This window comes from Mchenga conophoros, linkage group LG19 (genome assembly GCF_057382185.1).
Source record: "Mchenga conophoros isolate Kocher_MC1m ecotype Shallow Benthic linkage group LG19, M_conophoros_male_GT1.1, whole genome shotgun sequence".
Lineage (NCBI taxonomy): Eukaryota > Metazoa > Chordata > Actinopteri > Cichliformes > Cichlidae > Mchenga > Mchenga conophoros.
Window position 1 is genome coordinate 22,597,090 of NC_140544.1, and position 16,287 is coordinate 22,613,376.

Consider the following 16,287-nt stretch of genomic DNA (forward strand, 5'->3'; position numbering starts at 1 on the left):
ACGGGAAATGCCACAAGTCTGCCATGGCCCTGGGGATGTCTGAAGGCTACAATATATTTGTCTCTGGCTGAGACGTTTTGAAAGAAATGGGGCCCTTGTTGGTTTATATTTTTGACCATAAATTGCATTTCACCCATTAACTTAAATATGATTTGTTGCTTAGTGGTCACCAATGAGTCTATTGGTGACCACTCCAGCTATTAAAAATATATTATATGCATTGATCCATATGTATCTCTATGCAGTGATATATTCTTTATTCATATATTTCAGTGCAATTTCTTTCCATTTTGGGGGGCAGGTGGTTGATTACATTTAATCAGATTCCCACACATCCAGCCTTCACAGAATATTTTTAAGAGGAAGACGTTTTAAAATAACTTATTTTGCTGGCATCCAACCACTAGGAAGTGTATGAACCGAAAGAAAATCAAGTGTGGATAGAAAAGGGAGAGAGCATAGCACCTCCCACGTCCTATGTGCGAGAAAGAGAGAGGGAGAGACTGACAGAGAAAGAAATAGAGAGAGGGAGAGAGAGAGTCTGCTGTGGTGGTGTTGGGAATCGGACGACATGAGCTCTACATGAAACGAGTAAAATGCTCTAAGACGCTTTCGGCGTTTGTCTTTCATCCTTCCGAACCAAGGACGAGCCAGAAGCGGAGCCGTTCTTCACGATCAGGTATCGAGATGCTCCTCAGCCTCCACATCTTACATAGAGATCAGATGTTGGTATTCAGTGGCGTAACCGCGGTCCTTCTGGCTGGCTGGCTGTTATGCGCACACGATTCCTGCTGCTCACGGCCAACCCGGGACAGCAAATCTCACTTTCTGCATCCATCTCGCCGCTGTTGTATCACAAGTTACATTTCTGCTCGCTAACCTCGGTCGTGTCAGTTGCAAACTACTGCCTGTATCCTCGTACAGCCATATTGGCAGTAAGCAGGAGAGGGAGATGGAGAGGGAGGGCAAATATATGAAGGTATTGGGGTTGTCATATTGCTTTGAGGAGTAAGGGAGGTGAGAGGGAGAGGGTTGGGAGGAGGGGGCTCGCTGCGACTGCGAAATGATGGCAGCACTGCGAGATGGCGATCCTCCGGTATTTATGAATGAACCACGCAGAGTAGGGTGGTCTGTAATGGCGTTGCGCACAAATCTGCGGAACCACGGCAAGCCCTCTCCCGCCACCGCTTCCTGACTACAATCGAGGCGGAGAATGCACGTCAACATTAATGCACATACACTAATGACGCCAGCGTGACGAATAAAGCTCGATTTCTGTGGCAAATGCTACAGTTAATCCTCCATCTGCATTTGTGCTCCCCCCTGGATCTGTGATCTTAGTTGTGGGTTTCAAGACTGGAAAGGAGATCCACCGTGAAATGTAAAGGAGCTGTGAATCATTTAGGTCCCCCGTGCGCCGGCGCGTGTGTGCGTGCTCGCACGCATATATGTGAACTTCCTGTATGAGTTTAACACTGCCAGTCATGATTGTATGTGTGTGTGTGAGAGAGAGGGAGAGAGAGATGGAGAGGAGAGCAGAGATGTATGGCAGTAAATCCTGTGAGTAAGCTTTAAAGTGTGTGGTTGAGAGTAGTTAGAGATGCAGACTGCATTAAAGCATTGGAGGAAAAGTGGACATGTAGGGGGAGTGTCCTGCCTGTCTGCCTGCCTGTCTGTCTCTCTTGAATGGCCACGGTTCAGTTGCATAAGAACATGTCTCTCTGCTGAAACAGGACAAAGAAGTGATTCAGTGGTAACAAGCAAAACCAAAGCGAGTTTATGAAGGTGATGATGTTTGAGATGAGTATGGGAGTGGATACTCAGTGGTGATGATGATGATGATAAAGGACCAGTAAAAACACAAGTCTAATGTGAAAAAAAATCCATAAAAACCTAAAAGATCCAGAAACAACTGGATGACAGGAAGGTTGTTAGCTGATAAAATCTGAGTAAAGAAAGTTTATTCAGAAAAAAAACCCTCTCTACTACTATTGTGTAATGTTTCATCCATGGACTGGAGCCTGTGTGTGGTTGCTGTGTGCTGGATGACTGCCATTTGTCAGTGAATGAAACAGTGAGAATTTTAACTAGTTTTTCAGAAAGCATATGTATGCTCAGTGAACAGTTTACAGCTAATTAAAAGATCAATTATGAATCATTTTAGGCATCTTTTTCATCACATTTGAACCCTTCTGTGGTGTCTTAAATTTACCATTTTATGAAATGGTCATTACATGAAACTAGAAAAAATCTATAAAATATAACATTTCATTGAGAAATCAGCAAGCGCCATATTATGAAAGAAAACGTGGCAGCAGAGGCTTTATCTTCACCTGCTCATTTATAGTCTGTCTGTTGCTTTGACAGCACAAGTCTGGTCAAATGCACCATCCCCGCTGAGTACCTCTGAACTATATATGGCATAGTGTCTTCTTTACTATTGGAAAAGATCAATGCTAAAGCATTTTAGCTCTTCTGAAAGCATAAGCTCAGCTAAAAGATTTATATTGTCTTACTTATTAATATCATTAAGCAGAACTGCCTGAGTCTTGTGAATAACTAATCATGGCCCAGAATAGCTGCCATGGTCATTTAAGCACACTGCAACCTGTAGTATAACCAATATTTTGATTACACTTTTTTCTCACATATCAGCCTTTCAATGCCATCCATCTTCAACGCTCCTAAAAAGACATATATTTTTCTACAATTTGAGGTTTTAGATGAGGAAAAGTTAAAGGTCAGTTTCTTATAATCTCAACTGCGTCATGTCAGCATGACAAGCAGTCTGGACTGGAAAGCCTGTGTTGTTTCCTCCTTTAACCATCTGCGTTGTTATCAAACCTGGATCAGCTACTTATAAAAAAGAGAAAGAAAAGGGGGAAAAAACTATGTTCGGTTGATCTTGCCAGTAGAAACCATGGAGCCAATCCAAAACTACCAACCCTGTCACCATCTGTCACTGCAGGCAGGATTCTGCAGCACACTCCACCGGTCTGCAGTTAGTGCTTCAGTCAGGTCAGGGCCTTTACTGTGTCTAAAAATAGTCTTTCTTGAAAAAAATAAACCTGTGCACATTATGGCAGCTTTGAAAACGAGCTTAAGTGTTTTGTCACGGAGTCAGAATCTCAGTTTCTTTATTTTTTCCTCGGCTGAATTGCTGTGCGATTAGCCAGGTGCCTGTGTGTCTCCCAGATTGCCAGGCTGATGTATTAACAGGGTTTTACAAAGAGGCCAGACGGAGCAATCCATGGGTTCCCCCGGTCACACTAATACTCAGCGCAAGTAAACACTCAAAGACTAATTACACAGAAATGTGTGTAAAAGTGCTGCATAGCAACAGCATGATTAAGATTACAAATGCTGGTTACAGCTCAGGAATGAATCACCCTGAGAGGGAAACATTTTCCTCTTAAATTCTTTTTAAAAGTGCACATTTAGATATATTAAGGAGAAAGTGCAGGTAGAGGGGTGTTTATGTTAATCACAACCATTACCAAATCAGTCATAGTAGTATGGCAGCTTAAATGAATGCTTATCATCTCTCAAAATGCAAAGCTCTTTGGCTTATGTGTGAGGCTATCGCCATAAAACTGCTATGTGCAATAATCCAGACATTGTAAGTGTATATGTGTTTTCTTAAAACTTCTGAAAAAATGTTTTTCATTATTTGTATTTTAAATGTTTCTGTGAAATCTAGGGTTATTTTAATGACCTCTTCTAATGATATTCTGACTTTGGATAGTTAAAGTAGTCATGTTGGTCGGTAATAAAGCATCTGAGCATTTTTATTTCCTTTCCTACTCACTCAGAACAGGTCTGTACAGTGCACCCCACCTTGATGAACTTATGCCAAGGTGAGAAATTTGGGTGCTCTGATGAGTCCTTTTTGAACTACACACAGGCAGACCTTTACAGTTTTGTGGCTGAGCTGATGTTCCCGTGGCTCTATGTTAGTGTCAGTTCACACTGAATCAAAGAGATGCTCCGGGGATATCAGAGGGCCTCAGGGTACGTGTAGTCTTATACAGAGACTGCTGGTAACTTAAGTCCTGGGAATTGGGTCAATGCAGAGCTGGCCACAAGCACAGAGGAGGTTAAGCTCAATGATTAGCTACTAAGCCAAGACCACAGGGCGTTCAATCTCTTGGACAGTGTAGCACACACGCTCCATGCACGAACGGTGCCGTCTGCCCAGTCACAGTATAGACTGACAGGGGTGATACCTGTAGTCATACATAAATCATTTACATTGAGTCTAAACTGAACTTTATCAATTACCATCTGTATCATTTGTGATACATGAGTTTTTGTGAGTTTTTTTCCCCCCTGAAAAATATGCATAAATTGCACAATAATTTTATAAGCAATAATCTACACAAAGTGCCAAATGTAAGGACATCAACACAAATTAAAATCCACATATATGTCAGACAGTTCAATAACTGTTCAATAACTTGGTTTTGTTTTGTTTTGGGGGGGGGGGGTCAAACAGAAATTTTTGGCAATTATTTCATGGTTCAGGCATTACGGGGTTAAAACAAATTTTCACTTGGACAGTAAAAGTTTTTTTTATAACCACATACTTTCATACGGGGAACTACTTACTTGCTTTCCTGACAAGAACTAGATAGGAACATTAATGCCAAACTTAGAAGTGTCCATTGAATATAAAACTGGAGCCAGGAGGCAGTTCATTTAAAACAAAGCCTACAAGCAGAGCAAACTGCAAGCCTGGCTTTTGCCGGAGGTCACAAAATTTACTATGTTTGCGTAAATTGCACAAAAACTACGTAAGCCTTTTTTTCTTGGCTTGGCCGAATAACTCTCCAAACTTAGATGGAGTCAGGCTAACTGTCTTCTCTCATTTTCAGTCTTTGTGCTGAGCAAACTGGCTTCTGGCTGTAGCTTACCCTGAGAAAGGTATTGTTATTTTCATCTAACTCTCAACAGCTAATATCAGAATTCTCCAACCTAGTCTCCTAACTTCAAAAATGCACCGTCATCTAACTAAAGTGGCCTTTTTTCATCCAACAGAATCAGAAGAATCAGTGTTTGGATTCACTGGAAGGACAGTAGCTGTATCAGGGGATAATAATCCAGAAAGTAAATAGAGAAAACTGCATATTCTTAATTCTGTGCAAAGCACCACACATAATATTTTAACTTCTATGGATGCCCTGTCTGTGCGTCATCATACTCCAACAGACGCACACACGGACAGTAAAGGTGACAAAAATATGCAGCTTCGTCAGTCTCTTTTTAGGAAACTTATGGAGATGAGTTTTCACATTCAAGAGCTGTAAATGAAATCCAACAGAGACTCTAAGATAAACACATTCTGCAGGCTTTCCATGTGTGTGTTTTAGCAGGTGTGAGTGTGGCGAAGCAGAAGCGGCGACGGCATGCCTGAATGTGTGAGACTGAATCAAAATTTATAAATCGAACCTCTACTGTCTGCTCAAACCTAATGAAAACACCCGTGTCTAAAAATTGCCTCGCCAAGAGCACAGATTACATCCCGTGGCAAAACGCACACATACATACACACTTTTGAAAAGACCTGAGCTGATGTGTGCACCGAGAACAGGGAATCTTCTGCTTCACTGCACAGAGGCAGACACACATGACGCACACACGCATTCATACAGCAACTGACAGGCTGAGAGCTTAAGAAACTTTGTGTAGGTTTCACTGTGGCCAGAAAAAGACAAAATATTTCAGGCTGATAATCTGTTGATCCTGTAAAACACTCATTGCCAAATAGCGGTGTATTCTCAGCATTCCACTATGCACAGCCTGATTAAAATCCTTTCTCTACAAGATACCATGGGACCGCTTTGTGGGTGTCTATTTAATCACGCTCTTGATCTGTTGAATGGCATTGTGTTTGATGTTGGTTAATGCGCTTCCTTTGTGCCGCTGCATAAGTGGCTCTCTTGAGGGAAATTATGTGCATATTTTTGTTAAAGGTGACATTTCCTTGCTCGCTCTGTGAAATAAACGAGTGGAGAAGGCTGCGTTGCAGCTATTTTCTGGCGGAGAAGAGCAGAGGCCTCCTTGGTCTGTGCCAAATGCTATCTGCTAATGGAGTTTGGCTGCACTGATGCAGATGCATTTATAGTATACCATTAATTCATTAAAGAACTGCAGTCCTCTCATTTCAAATAAAACCAGAGAAGAGGATGGGGGAAAGGAGAGAGACTACTTGCGTTTGGGAAGAGTGTCATAAATCTCAAAAGCCTGGTATCAAGGACAAATGGTGAAGGAGCGGAAGTACAGTATGTGTGCCACTGTGAGGTTGCACCTGTGTGTGTAGTTATAGTTGCTGACAGAGGGAGGGAGAGAGATAATTATAGCTCAGGTGAAAAGTGGGGGAGGTTTTGATGAGCAGGATCTTTGTCACAGAGCTAAAATCCACATCCAAAGAAACCAAACAGACACCAACCGCGGCAGGACAACAGACTGACGGGGCCCACAGAGACTGGGCCCCATCGATTAAAACCGGAGCGGCTTTAGTTTATTGATCAAACACCATGGAGACCTGGGGAGTGACAGATCAGCAAGAGGAAGTTTAGGTAGCAGCTCAAAGAAAGGCTAAAGTTGCGGATAAGTAAAGAGAATATTTAAGAGTTTATCAGAGCATGCATGTATCAGATGCACTGATATATCAGCTTCAAATCAAAGACATCATACCAGTCTGTGTGGCTTTGTCTAGATAGGTGGCTGAGTGTGGATCTTTGTGGGTTTTTGTGATGGTGTTTGCTGCAGTATTTCATTAAAACTAGATCTGGTTTATTACCAGAAACTAGTAACTTGGGTCCAATTTTTCAGCAGTCACCATGTTTTCTCCCTGTAATAATAATACTATACTCTTCACGTTGCTGAGCTCTAGAAACACTGCTGCACTAACCAAACTGTATACTTTGATTATCATTCCACAGTTTGCAGATGACTCCTTGGTTCTGTATTTAAATGGCATTTCCGACGCACTGTGAGATTAGCTCTATGTAACGTGTTTGAGTTAAACCGTTGGCTTGTTTCTGGGGTGTTTTCTGTTTCGGGCCTCTTGGAGGCAGCAAAACAAAATGAAAACAAAGCAAAGTCAAATGCAAGTCAAATATTTACACTGTTTTTGTTTTGGTCTCTACCAGCTCCAGAGGGAAATATCAGATTCCCCCAGGAGCTAAATGCTCCACTGTGTTCACCAGATAGGTGCGAACATTGTCAGTCTGCCATTTGGTGCCTGCTGCCACCACATACTGCACAGATTAGAGCAGGAAGCCAGACTGTACTGCAACACTCATGCCAGTTTTACATAATGAGTTAAAAGATAGATGAAGATGCCAAAATGCTTTGCAGATCTGAGATGGACTGCAGAGTTGTGTGTTGTATAAACAGCCATTTTAACCACCAGTAGGAGAAATATAAACTGTAGCAGCTTTAAAGACGGCAGCATTGTCTCAAGAATTAACTGTAATAAACAATTAATCCTCTCTAGATGCCAAATTACATCCAAGAAGGCCAAAATAAATTCACTTAGAAATTGGCTTTTTAAACTATGTTGAGGCATCATTCCTGCTTAGGTGTGTGTCTGTAATTAAGCAGGTTAAGCAAAAATCACTGTGCAGCTTTGACAGCTACATGGCAATTTTTAAAGTGTTACCTTTTTTTCATCACTGACTGCCTCATTAAAGCTAAGAGTAAGGCACTGTAGATGACTATTGTTTCTGGCAATTTTACAGCAGCGCCTTGTAGTTATGTTGCACTTAAGAGTTGTAAAGGTTAACATGACCCTCACTGCACATGTTTTCATTACCGCAGCCACGGTCTGAAAGAGAAATACGACAGACTTGAAGTCCCAAGAGGTTAAACTTCAGTCATGCATCCCTCTATCTAAAAAATGCAGTTTCAAGTTTATCACCCTTCTGAAGTATCAAGAGAGCCATTAGGGAAGATTTTCTGCTTCTTCCAGACCCGAGTAAAACAGTAGCCACAGGCTCACCTGAAAATTAAACTGTGGTGGTGTTCTCAGCAAGCTATGAAGCAGTCTTATACATCACACATGCTTACAGCTGAGAGACGGTCTATAAAATTCAAGAGGCACTCCCCAAATCCTCATTTATTTCAAACTCGTGGACTGATATTATCTAGAACCCAGCAAAGCAATTACAGGCACCCTGCCATCAATAGTGGGTTCCTGCAGTGCAAGCATGACAGAAATCCACTTATTCCATATGGTATTGATGTCGATTTACTGTTTTCATTATGACTGCAGCTTAGAGAGCAGCATGATCACAGCTGATAGAATATCTTATTACGGAACATTAAAGCACGTTTAGCACCAGATAAATAATGCAACAGATACGATGTGCAATCATGTGCAGACAGCGCAAGCTCTCACAAAGATAGCAGTAGATTCTGTGCGAGGACATTGTTTAGATGCATATGCATGAGCTGCAGCAGGTAATGTTAGGAGTGATTAATTGTAGAGTCTTTCACAGCGCTGTGCTGCTGCTGTCTACAAACTGGGCTTTTTCAGTTAGTTGTGTTCATTTGCATGTTATCTTTATTACCTGATATATATAATCTGATATCACACAGTGTGGATTTAGCATTTTTAGTTTGATGACCGAGGATGAAATCTGCTGTGAATTATGCAATGCAACACTTTCTTTAAAGCCCTGAGCTTTGTGTTGTTTTGTAAAGCAAACACTAAACCTGGACTCTTTTCAAATTTTTAATACCAATAAAACAACCTAACAAGCACTGGCCACTTGCAGCAGCAAAGCTGCAAATGTAACACTGACAGGTGTAACGCTGAAGCCAGTTTGGCGTGAATCAGTATGCCTTTGTGATGTGTTTAGCCAACTGGTGAATTCAAATCCAATAGTCCATCTATTTTCTCAAATAGATTTCTGTGTTTACCCTTCACACACAACTGGTTTTCATCTTTTTACTTTTAATTCAATTCACTTGTATTTGTACAGCACCAAATCACAACAACAGTTGCCTCGAGCTGCTTAATTTGTAAGGTAGGTAGACCCTACGATGGCTTTAGTTGCTCTGACTCACTCTGTTTGGATCCATATTAGTGGTAGGCACAGTGATCGGTGTTAGCCATGCGCAGTGTTTTGTTCTTTGAGGCTTCTATGTTGGCTTGATGATTAATTAGAAAATGCGGGATTGTTTTTGGGGCTGAAACTGAAGAACCGTGACTATGCGAAGGGTATTGATTAGGGAAATGTCTGCATGAGGTGAAACACTTGGATCATTACCAAACTCATCTTTTCTAATTTGTATTCTGGCTCATAGTCAGACCACGAAAGATGGAGTGTTTTAAAACCCACTGGCCTGAGGTTAAGTTCTGCCAGCATATACTCCTCTTGTTCTGCTTCATTAAACAAAAGCTCCAGATTTTCTCTTAGAATCTTATCTTCTCATGTTCCCTTTCCTAATCTCATAGGTGTAAGACTATCTTAAACCCGAGGGGACAGAATGCCAGAACAGAGCAACGACTATCGTGTGGTGGTGTTCGGTGCTGGGGGAGTGGGGAAGAGCTCCCTGGTTCTGCGCTTTGTGAAAGGCACATTCAGGGACACCTACATCCCCACGGTGGAGGACACCTATCGCCAGGTGATCAGCTGTGACAAGAGCGTGTGCACCCTCCAGATCACAGACACAACAGGCAGTCACCAGTTCCCTGCCATGCAGCGCCTTTCCATCTCTAAAGGCCACGCCTTCATCCTGGTCTACTCGATCACAAGCAGACAGTCCCTGGAGGAGCTCAAACCCATTTACCAACAGGTGAGGAGTGTTTGTGTGTCTTTGGATGGCTGAGCTTGTTTAATCGCGCTGGGCTTTTATACTGAAACGTTTTTCTGCATTGTACTAAATATAAAGAGCAAAAGTAATGATGCTGTCTGGGGTAATCTGTATTGCATTAGTTCCTCAACTTTGTCACTGGTGATGTCTAAACCACAAATGCTTTCATTTGTAATGATGTATTCTCTTTGGGTGCTAAAACTACAAGCAAAATTCCCAGAAAATAACAAATCAAATCCATTTGCTTGCCTTTGCAGGTCCTGGCTATAAAGGGCAATGTTGAGGCTATCCCAATCATGCTTGTGGGAAATAAAAGTGATGAGACCCAGCGAGAGGTGGAAACCAAGGACGGAGAGGCCCAGGCCAACCAGTGGAAGTGCGCCTTCATGGAGACATCAGCTAAGACCAACCACAACGTAACCGAGCTCTTTCAAGAGCTGCTAAACCTGGACAAGAAGAGGAACATGAGCCTCAACATCGACGGCAAGCGCTCTGGGAAGCAATCCCGTGCCGAGAGACTGAAGGGCAAATGCAGCGTGATGTAAAATCCAAGAGAGGAAAGGAAAGGGAGGTGGAGGTGGAGGTGAGAGAGGGAGATGAAATACGGAGAAGTAAAGAAGGAGGACGCCAGACACCAAACGCATCATACAGAGCAACAAGGTTTTTGACGGCAGCGGGGTTCTCATCATCGACACGCTCCTCACAAACACAACTTACATACAGGAAACGTTTCAGTTCGGAGCATAAATCCATGCACATCCTTAACGGGGAAACAGGTGAGTGGGATTGAGATGACAAGTAGTGCGTGACACAGATGAATACAGAAATGGCAGGGGTGTGGACTTTGTATCCTCCAAGTGTCACAAAAACCTGGATGGAGCACTCTTCGAGAACTTGGGTGAGAGTACTGACCACGAAGACCAGAAGTCCATAAAAACGCAAGAGGTTTCTGATCAGTGCAAAATCTTAGATATCTTCTCTCACTTCTGCACCTCCCTGCTCAGCTCACACTTCACCCTTCTCATCTTTTTCATACCCTCTATTATATCGACTGTAGAGAAATGTAATGTACAAGTAAGCGAGTTCCAAAGCTCACTCATCTGGTAGAGACCCTGTTGTAAGTGACTGAGGTGTCTATCATGCTAGTACAAAGAGGACTCAAAAGTTTGACACTGCTAGCATGAAGCATCACAGCAAAAAAACAGATCACCCAGCCACACCCCAAGGACTTTGATGTATATAAATATGGGATATTTAGATATATTCCATCCAGTCTGCACATCCTCAGCCCCAACTAGTATATGATGTTGACTCAAGTTTGATGCTCTGAAGCTCAATTTTCAATTGCCATCGTCATATAAAAACACTTCTTTGCGTTTATCCCCCAAATGCTTATGGTAAAAGGTCATCTATGAACCCTCGAAATGTCCTCATCTGATGTGGAGAAACATCCAGCGGCAGGGGCTTCACGCATGCCATTGATACGACGCAACAATCCTTTTAAGACTCTCATCAAGTGTAGAATAACTCTGGCTGAAAGGAAGCTGGACTCTCATTGAAACATGAAACAGAAATACGAGTCTGCCTTGCCTACGAGGTTAATACACTTAGATAATCATTGCCAAGCTGGTAAGATGAAAGAGAACTTTTGGTTCTGAGAATGTCAGTTTGCTTTGGCACTTTTCATGTGAGAGTTTCTCTTTTTGCCTTTTTTTTCTAGTTTTCTTTATGATGCTCTTATAAAGTTACATTTAAACACATCTCCTTTAACAAAAAGCACACAGGGGAGAAAAGGCGGAGGGTGGATCTTTAAAGCTCCATGCAGATTGTCCAGTGCACCCTGATGCATCTCCGTACACTCATCACCTGTAACTCCAGGCATCAGGAAACAGAATGGGTCACAGAGATGTGCAGACACAACACGCACATGATGCATCCATGCAAAAAGAAAAGAAACACACACACATTTAGCTCTCTGATAGTCAATCTGAGTAACATCGTTGACTGAGTACATGAAGAAGAACAGGGCTCACTCAGCCTAAATGCCCTCACATTGCACTTTATATCACCATACACAATTTTATTTGCCATGTTTCCACCTACATGTGTATTAATAATTATCTCTGTTGTGCTGTATGTCCAAAGTGCATATATATATATATTTAATATATATACCCCTTTTTTTCATGTAGGACCTCTAAAATTGTACACAGTGTATACAGAGCAGCCAAAAGCACAATACTTTTTTCCAACATATCTAATTCTATTTTTTTGTTTGTTCTTTTATTGTATTTGTGTGCAGTTTCCATCCTTAGCTTTCATTCAACAGTCCTGAACATGGATTGCATAGGTAGCATGGTCACAGGTAGCTCTCTGTCTTGATGTATGGCGCTTTATTTTGTCTGGTTCTTGGCACAATGAGGTTGTGGTTCTGCTGAACAACAGGGTATCGTGATGTGACCGGTTAGCTGTGGACACAAAGAGCGTAAACGTTATGTAACATCAACCCCCACACCACCCCCACAGGATCACAGGTTGTGGGACGACGATGAGGGGTCAGATTATTTGTCTGCTTTTCTCCATCTCTCAGGCGGTTTTGACAACAATTAGCGTGGCGGATAATCTGCTCCTGTACTGTTAAACCCAAAGACACAGATGATAACCCCTTTTAACTGTGTGTTCATTTCTCAAGAAAAAAGGAAGAAAAAAGAGAATAAGCACAGCAACTAGTCTCGTCTGTCTCCTTCTCTGTCTTTATGTGTGCAGCAGGATCAACAACTGGGCACTTTAGGGTAACATTTTACTTGAAGACTTGCTTATTAATCAGCGACGCCTCATTCATAAGCACCGTGTAAAATGTCCTACCTTTATCATTCATGCCCACAAACCACTATAAAATGATTTCAGACGTGTAGATAAGCAGATGGAAATTCAGCGAAATGTTCACAAGAGCTTCAAGTAAGATGTTACCCATGTAAAGAAATACTGTACCCACTGTCTTTCTGGGAAATGTTGTTACAGTAGAAGGTTTGGTGTTGCTATGTACTGTAATATACGGCTTAATAACGATACTCATGATCTATTGTATTTGACGCATCCACTCTTCAGATCTATCAATCAGATAGCACTAGCAAAATGTGAATATGTAACTAAAAGTTCCACTCCAGGCTGTAATTTTGTTTTTCTGTTTATTTTGAAAGCTGAATGAATCTGTTGTTATTACTGTGTTGTACTTTGCACTAATGTGAGGTCCTGTTAAACCCAAACATTTATATTGTAAACATACCCTTTACTTGTTAGATGCCAGGGATGCTCACTTGTACTCTCTTATTTTCTTTTTTGAAAATCTGTTTAAATTCCAAAAACAAGATGTGTAAAACAGATATATAAGTTGTATTTTAATCACTTTCTTTTCTTTCTTTTTTTTATTAATTCATTTATTTTTAACCTGCTCTATATAGATAGAGTGCAATCTACGGGTTGTGGCCATTTGACGAGCTAAAATTTGAAAAAGAAAACCTTAAAAATCGCCTGCAATGATTTTCAGACCGAGTTCTTTTCTGGTCTGACGCAAAGCCACCGGCAGTGGTGCACACGCTGCATAGATATCAGCTTGACACGTCTGGTTGCCAGATTGTGTGCGCATGTTTGTGCAAGCTGCTGTTCTGCTGACGTTAACAGGAGACTGTCATTGTTCATGTTCCTGCATGGAATATGATACAACAGGGAAGGAAAAACAACAATGAGGCAGCGTGAGAGAGCACTATGGACAACAGGGGCCTGTGCTATTAATAGACATTGAGCAAATATATGAAGTTCAACTGCACTAGCCGTGGCCTGTATAAGAATCGTTCGAGCTTTCATGTGGGAGCCGTTGAAAGAAGACGTTGTGCTTGTGGAGTGTGTGAGCTATTGAGTTTGTGGATTGTGTGAGTTAAGTGCTCGCAAGAATCAGGACAGACACTTCTGCCCCTGTCCCTCCATGGCGTGTCTCATCTCATTTATCCATGAACCATATTCCCTGTTCTGTGTGTTTAACCGGGAGTGCATTCATGTACATGCACATTCATCCACCTTATTTATATATATTGTTTTCACGTTAATTCACTCCGGCCTGCACGGGTGTGTATGTGCGCGTGCTTGTGTTGTTGCTGCTGTTGTACAATCTCATGAAGTGTCTGTCAGATGTTTGCAGCTTTCCCGTGGAGAGTGCCTACACATTCTGCATGAGTCATCCTGCACAACACACACCCCCTATACGCACACACACTAGTATATAAATCAGGCATGGAGCTGAAATAGAATGACTGCATGCCCTCGGTTGCACACACACACATACACACATATTACATTCACACAGGCCTTGTCAGTGAAACATCATTTGCTCTCTGGCTGTTTTCCGCTGTTGTACCTCTGTTAGCGTTACTTCTGCATAAATCCGCATAAATTGTGAGCCGTTTTCATATTCATTCTGTGTGTTTTTGCTTGATGTTTGCACTTACTGAAAACCAACCCTCCTCGCATCTGATTGTAGATAGCTGTAAATATTGTTCAAAGGTTTCAGAGAAGCGAAGGGAGAGCGTGCAGATAAAGGATGCCGTGGTGGGAGCGCGCAGTCTCCTGCACATTCTTTGTATAGTCAAAACCTCCAATCAGAAGTAGGACAGTTAAAGTTTTCTTCATGTGAAAGCTTTACGTTGGGCTTTTTTTTTTTTTTTTTGTATGCTGTAGCAAGAGAAGCACTGGCTTTAAAGGAGGAACTCTATGGAGACCAGCTATGTTAAAGGTGACTAAATGATAAGTTATAAAATGAATAATCATACGAATGGATGCAGAAAGATGTAATTGAACCATGAAATTGTGGAACTTGGTGGATATTTTAAATTTAGAATAATTTTTGCAATTCCACACTCTTCTTTAATTAAAAAATGCTGCAGGTATTTTCATTAAAATGTTGCTTGTACGATGATATTTTCATGGTTAAATTACACATTTAGTCTTAATATTGTTGGTATGATCACTTATTTTATGACATCAAATATACTTATTGCCTAGTAACAGCTATAGTTTGGGCCTCCATAGATAACTACATTGGTGGCACAGATTGTTGTGTAGGACCAGGTAAAGTTTACTTGAGTTGTTTGCCACCAGTGAGGTCACAGGGTACTTTCTGTTCATCTTGCTGAGGAGTCTCATACAATAAAGGGAGTGGGGTTCGGATTTGTTCTTCTGTGGCTGCAAGGGAAACCTCAGACCATGTGAAGCTTAGAGAACGAGCACTAAGTTAAACCTTTATACTCAAGAAAAGCTGTGGTTTTCTGACACACCAGGCTTTTTGTTACCAGCGAGGGGCAGGTTGTGCTCCTGTCCAGCAGGGCTTCATGCCACAGGAGCTAAAGGAAATCGGTACCGGAGGATCAAAATACAAAAGAACTCCCACTCTTCCTGCCAATCACTCAGGCTCACCCCTTTACATTTCATCTGATCGCCTCAGATCCTAATGAGCAGTATACGGCGGGGAATTTAGCCTAGACTTTGTGGGTAACGTAGTTTGGTACTATCGAGACGCTCTGGCCCTTCATTCCTGCATGGTCCCTATTGGTGTTCCAGCCAGCATGAGAACAAGGACACAAACTGTGAATCATCTTTGTATTTTTTAAATAAATTCCTCTGCAACATTTATGGCTTTGGTTTTGTAAATGGGTTATTTCTTTTAAGCTCTCATTGTTTTTGTAAATGATTTTTCTTTGGTTCTTCTTTTTTTCGTTGGGATTTTTTCATTTGACTAATTATAATGTATAGATATTTATTCTAGCAATAGTCTTCCTATTAAAATATACTGTGCTGATGCATCCTCTGAATAACTGAAACTAACATATATAAATATATATATATATATAAATATATATATATACATAGAGAGAGTGTGAGAGAGAGAGCGAGAGAGGTGATAATAATAATCAAATCTGCAAAATGATTTTCTTAATAAAAATATGAACTGAGGAGTGTTTCGTGTCATTTTTTTAAACATTCTCACCTTTTGCTTGCCGTTTGTATCCATGCAGTGATGTGGATCTTAGAAAATCAGTGATATTATGGTCAGCCACTTCAGTCCAAAGCCTTAGGGAAATCACACAGGATAAATACACATAAGGGGCAACAGGGTAACAAGGAACAGGTGGACATACAAAAGGGAGGGGAAAGAGCAAAGACAGGAAGTAAAAACTTGGCAGAGAAAAAATAAAGCAGCCTTCAAAATAAGAGAGGAAATAACTGAAAGAATTAAAAGCATGCTGTAGAAACCCTCTGTGTAAGCATTATACGATACAGCATATTCCTTGAGGAAGCATATGTGGATATAGTTTAGGGGGGTTTACCCTGTAAAATGTACGATATTTAAAAGGGAGAACATTGTGTGCAATATTTCCATCTTATCTAACATACAAATAGAAAAACGGCTTC

The 16,287-nt window shown here is 41.3% G+C and overlaps 1 protein-coding gene across 1 annotated transcript; it reads left to right on the forward strand.

Annotated features, from left to right (window-relative positions):
• The first annotated feature begins 422 nt into the window (after positions 1-422).
• Positions 423-15,828, forward strand: diras1b (DIRAS family, GTP-binding RAS-like 1b). The gene is made up of 3 exons (XM_085257136.1): positions 423-679; positions 9,467-9,807; positions 10,083-15,828. The coding sequence occupies exons 2-3, from the start codon at positions 9,499-9,501 to the stop codon at positions 10,368-10,370; spliced, it is 597 nt and encodes a 198-aa protein (XP_085113262.1). The 5' UTR covers positions 423-679; positions 9,467-9,498; the 3' UTR covers positions 10,371-15,828.
• Positions 15,829-16,287: the final 459 nt, after the last annotated feature.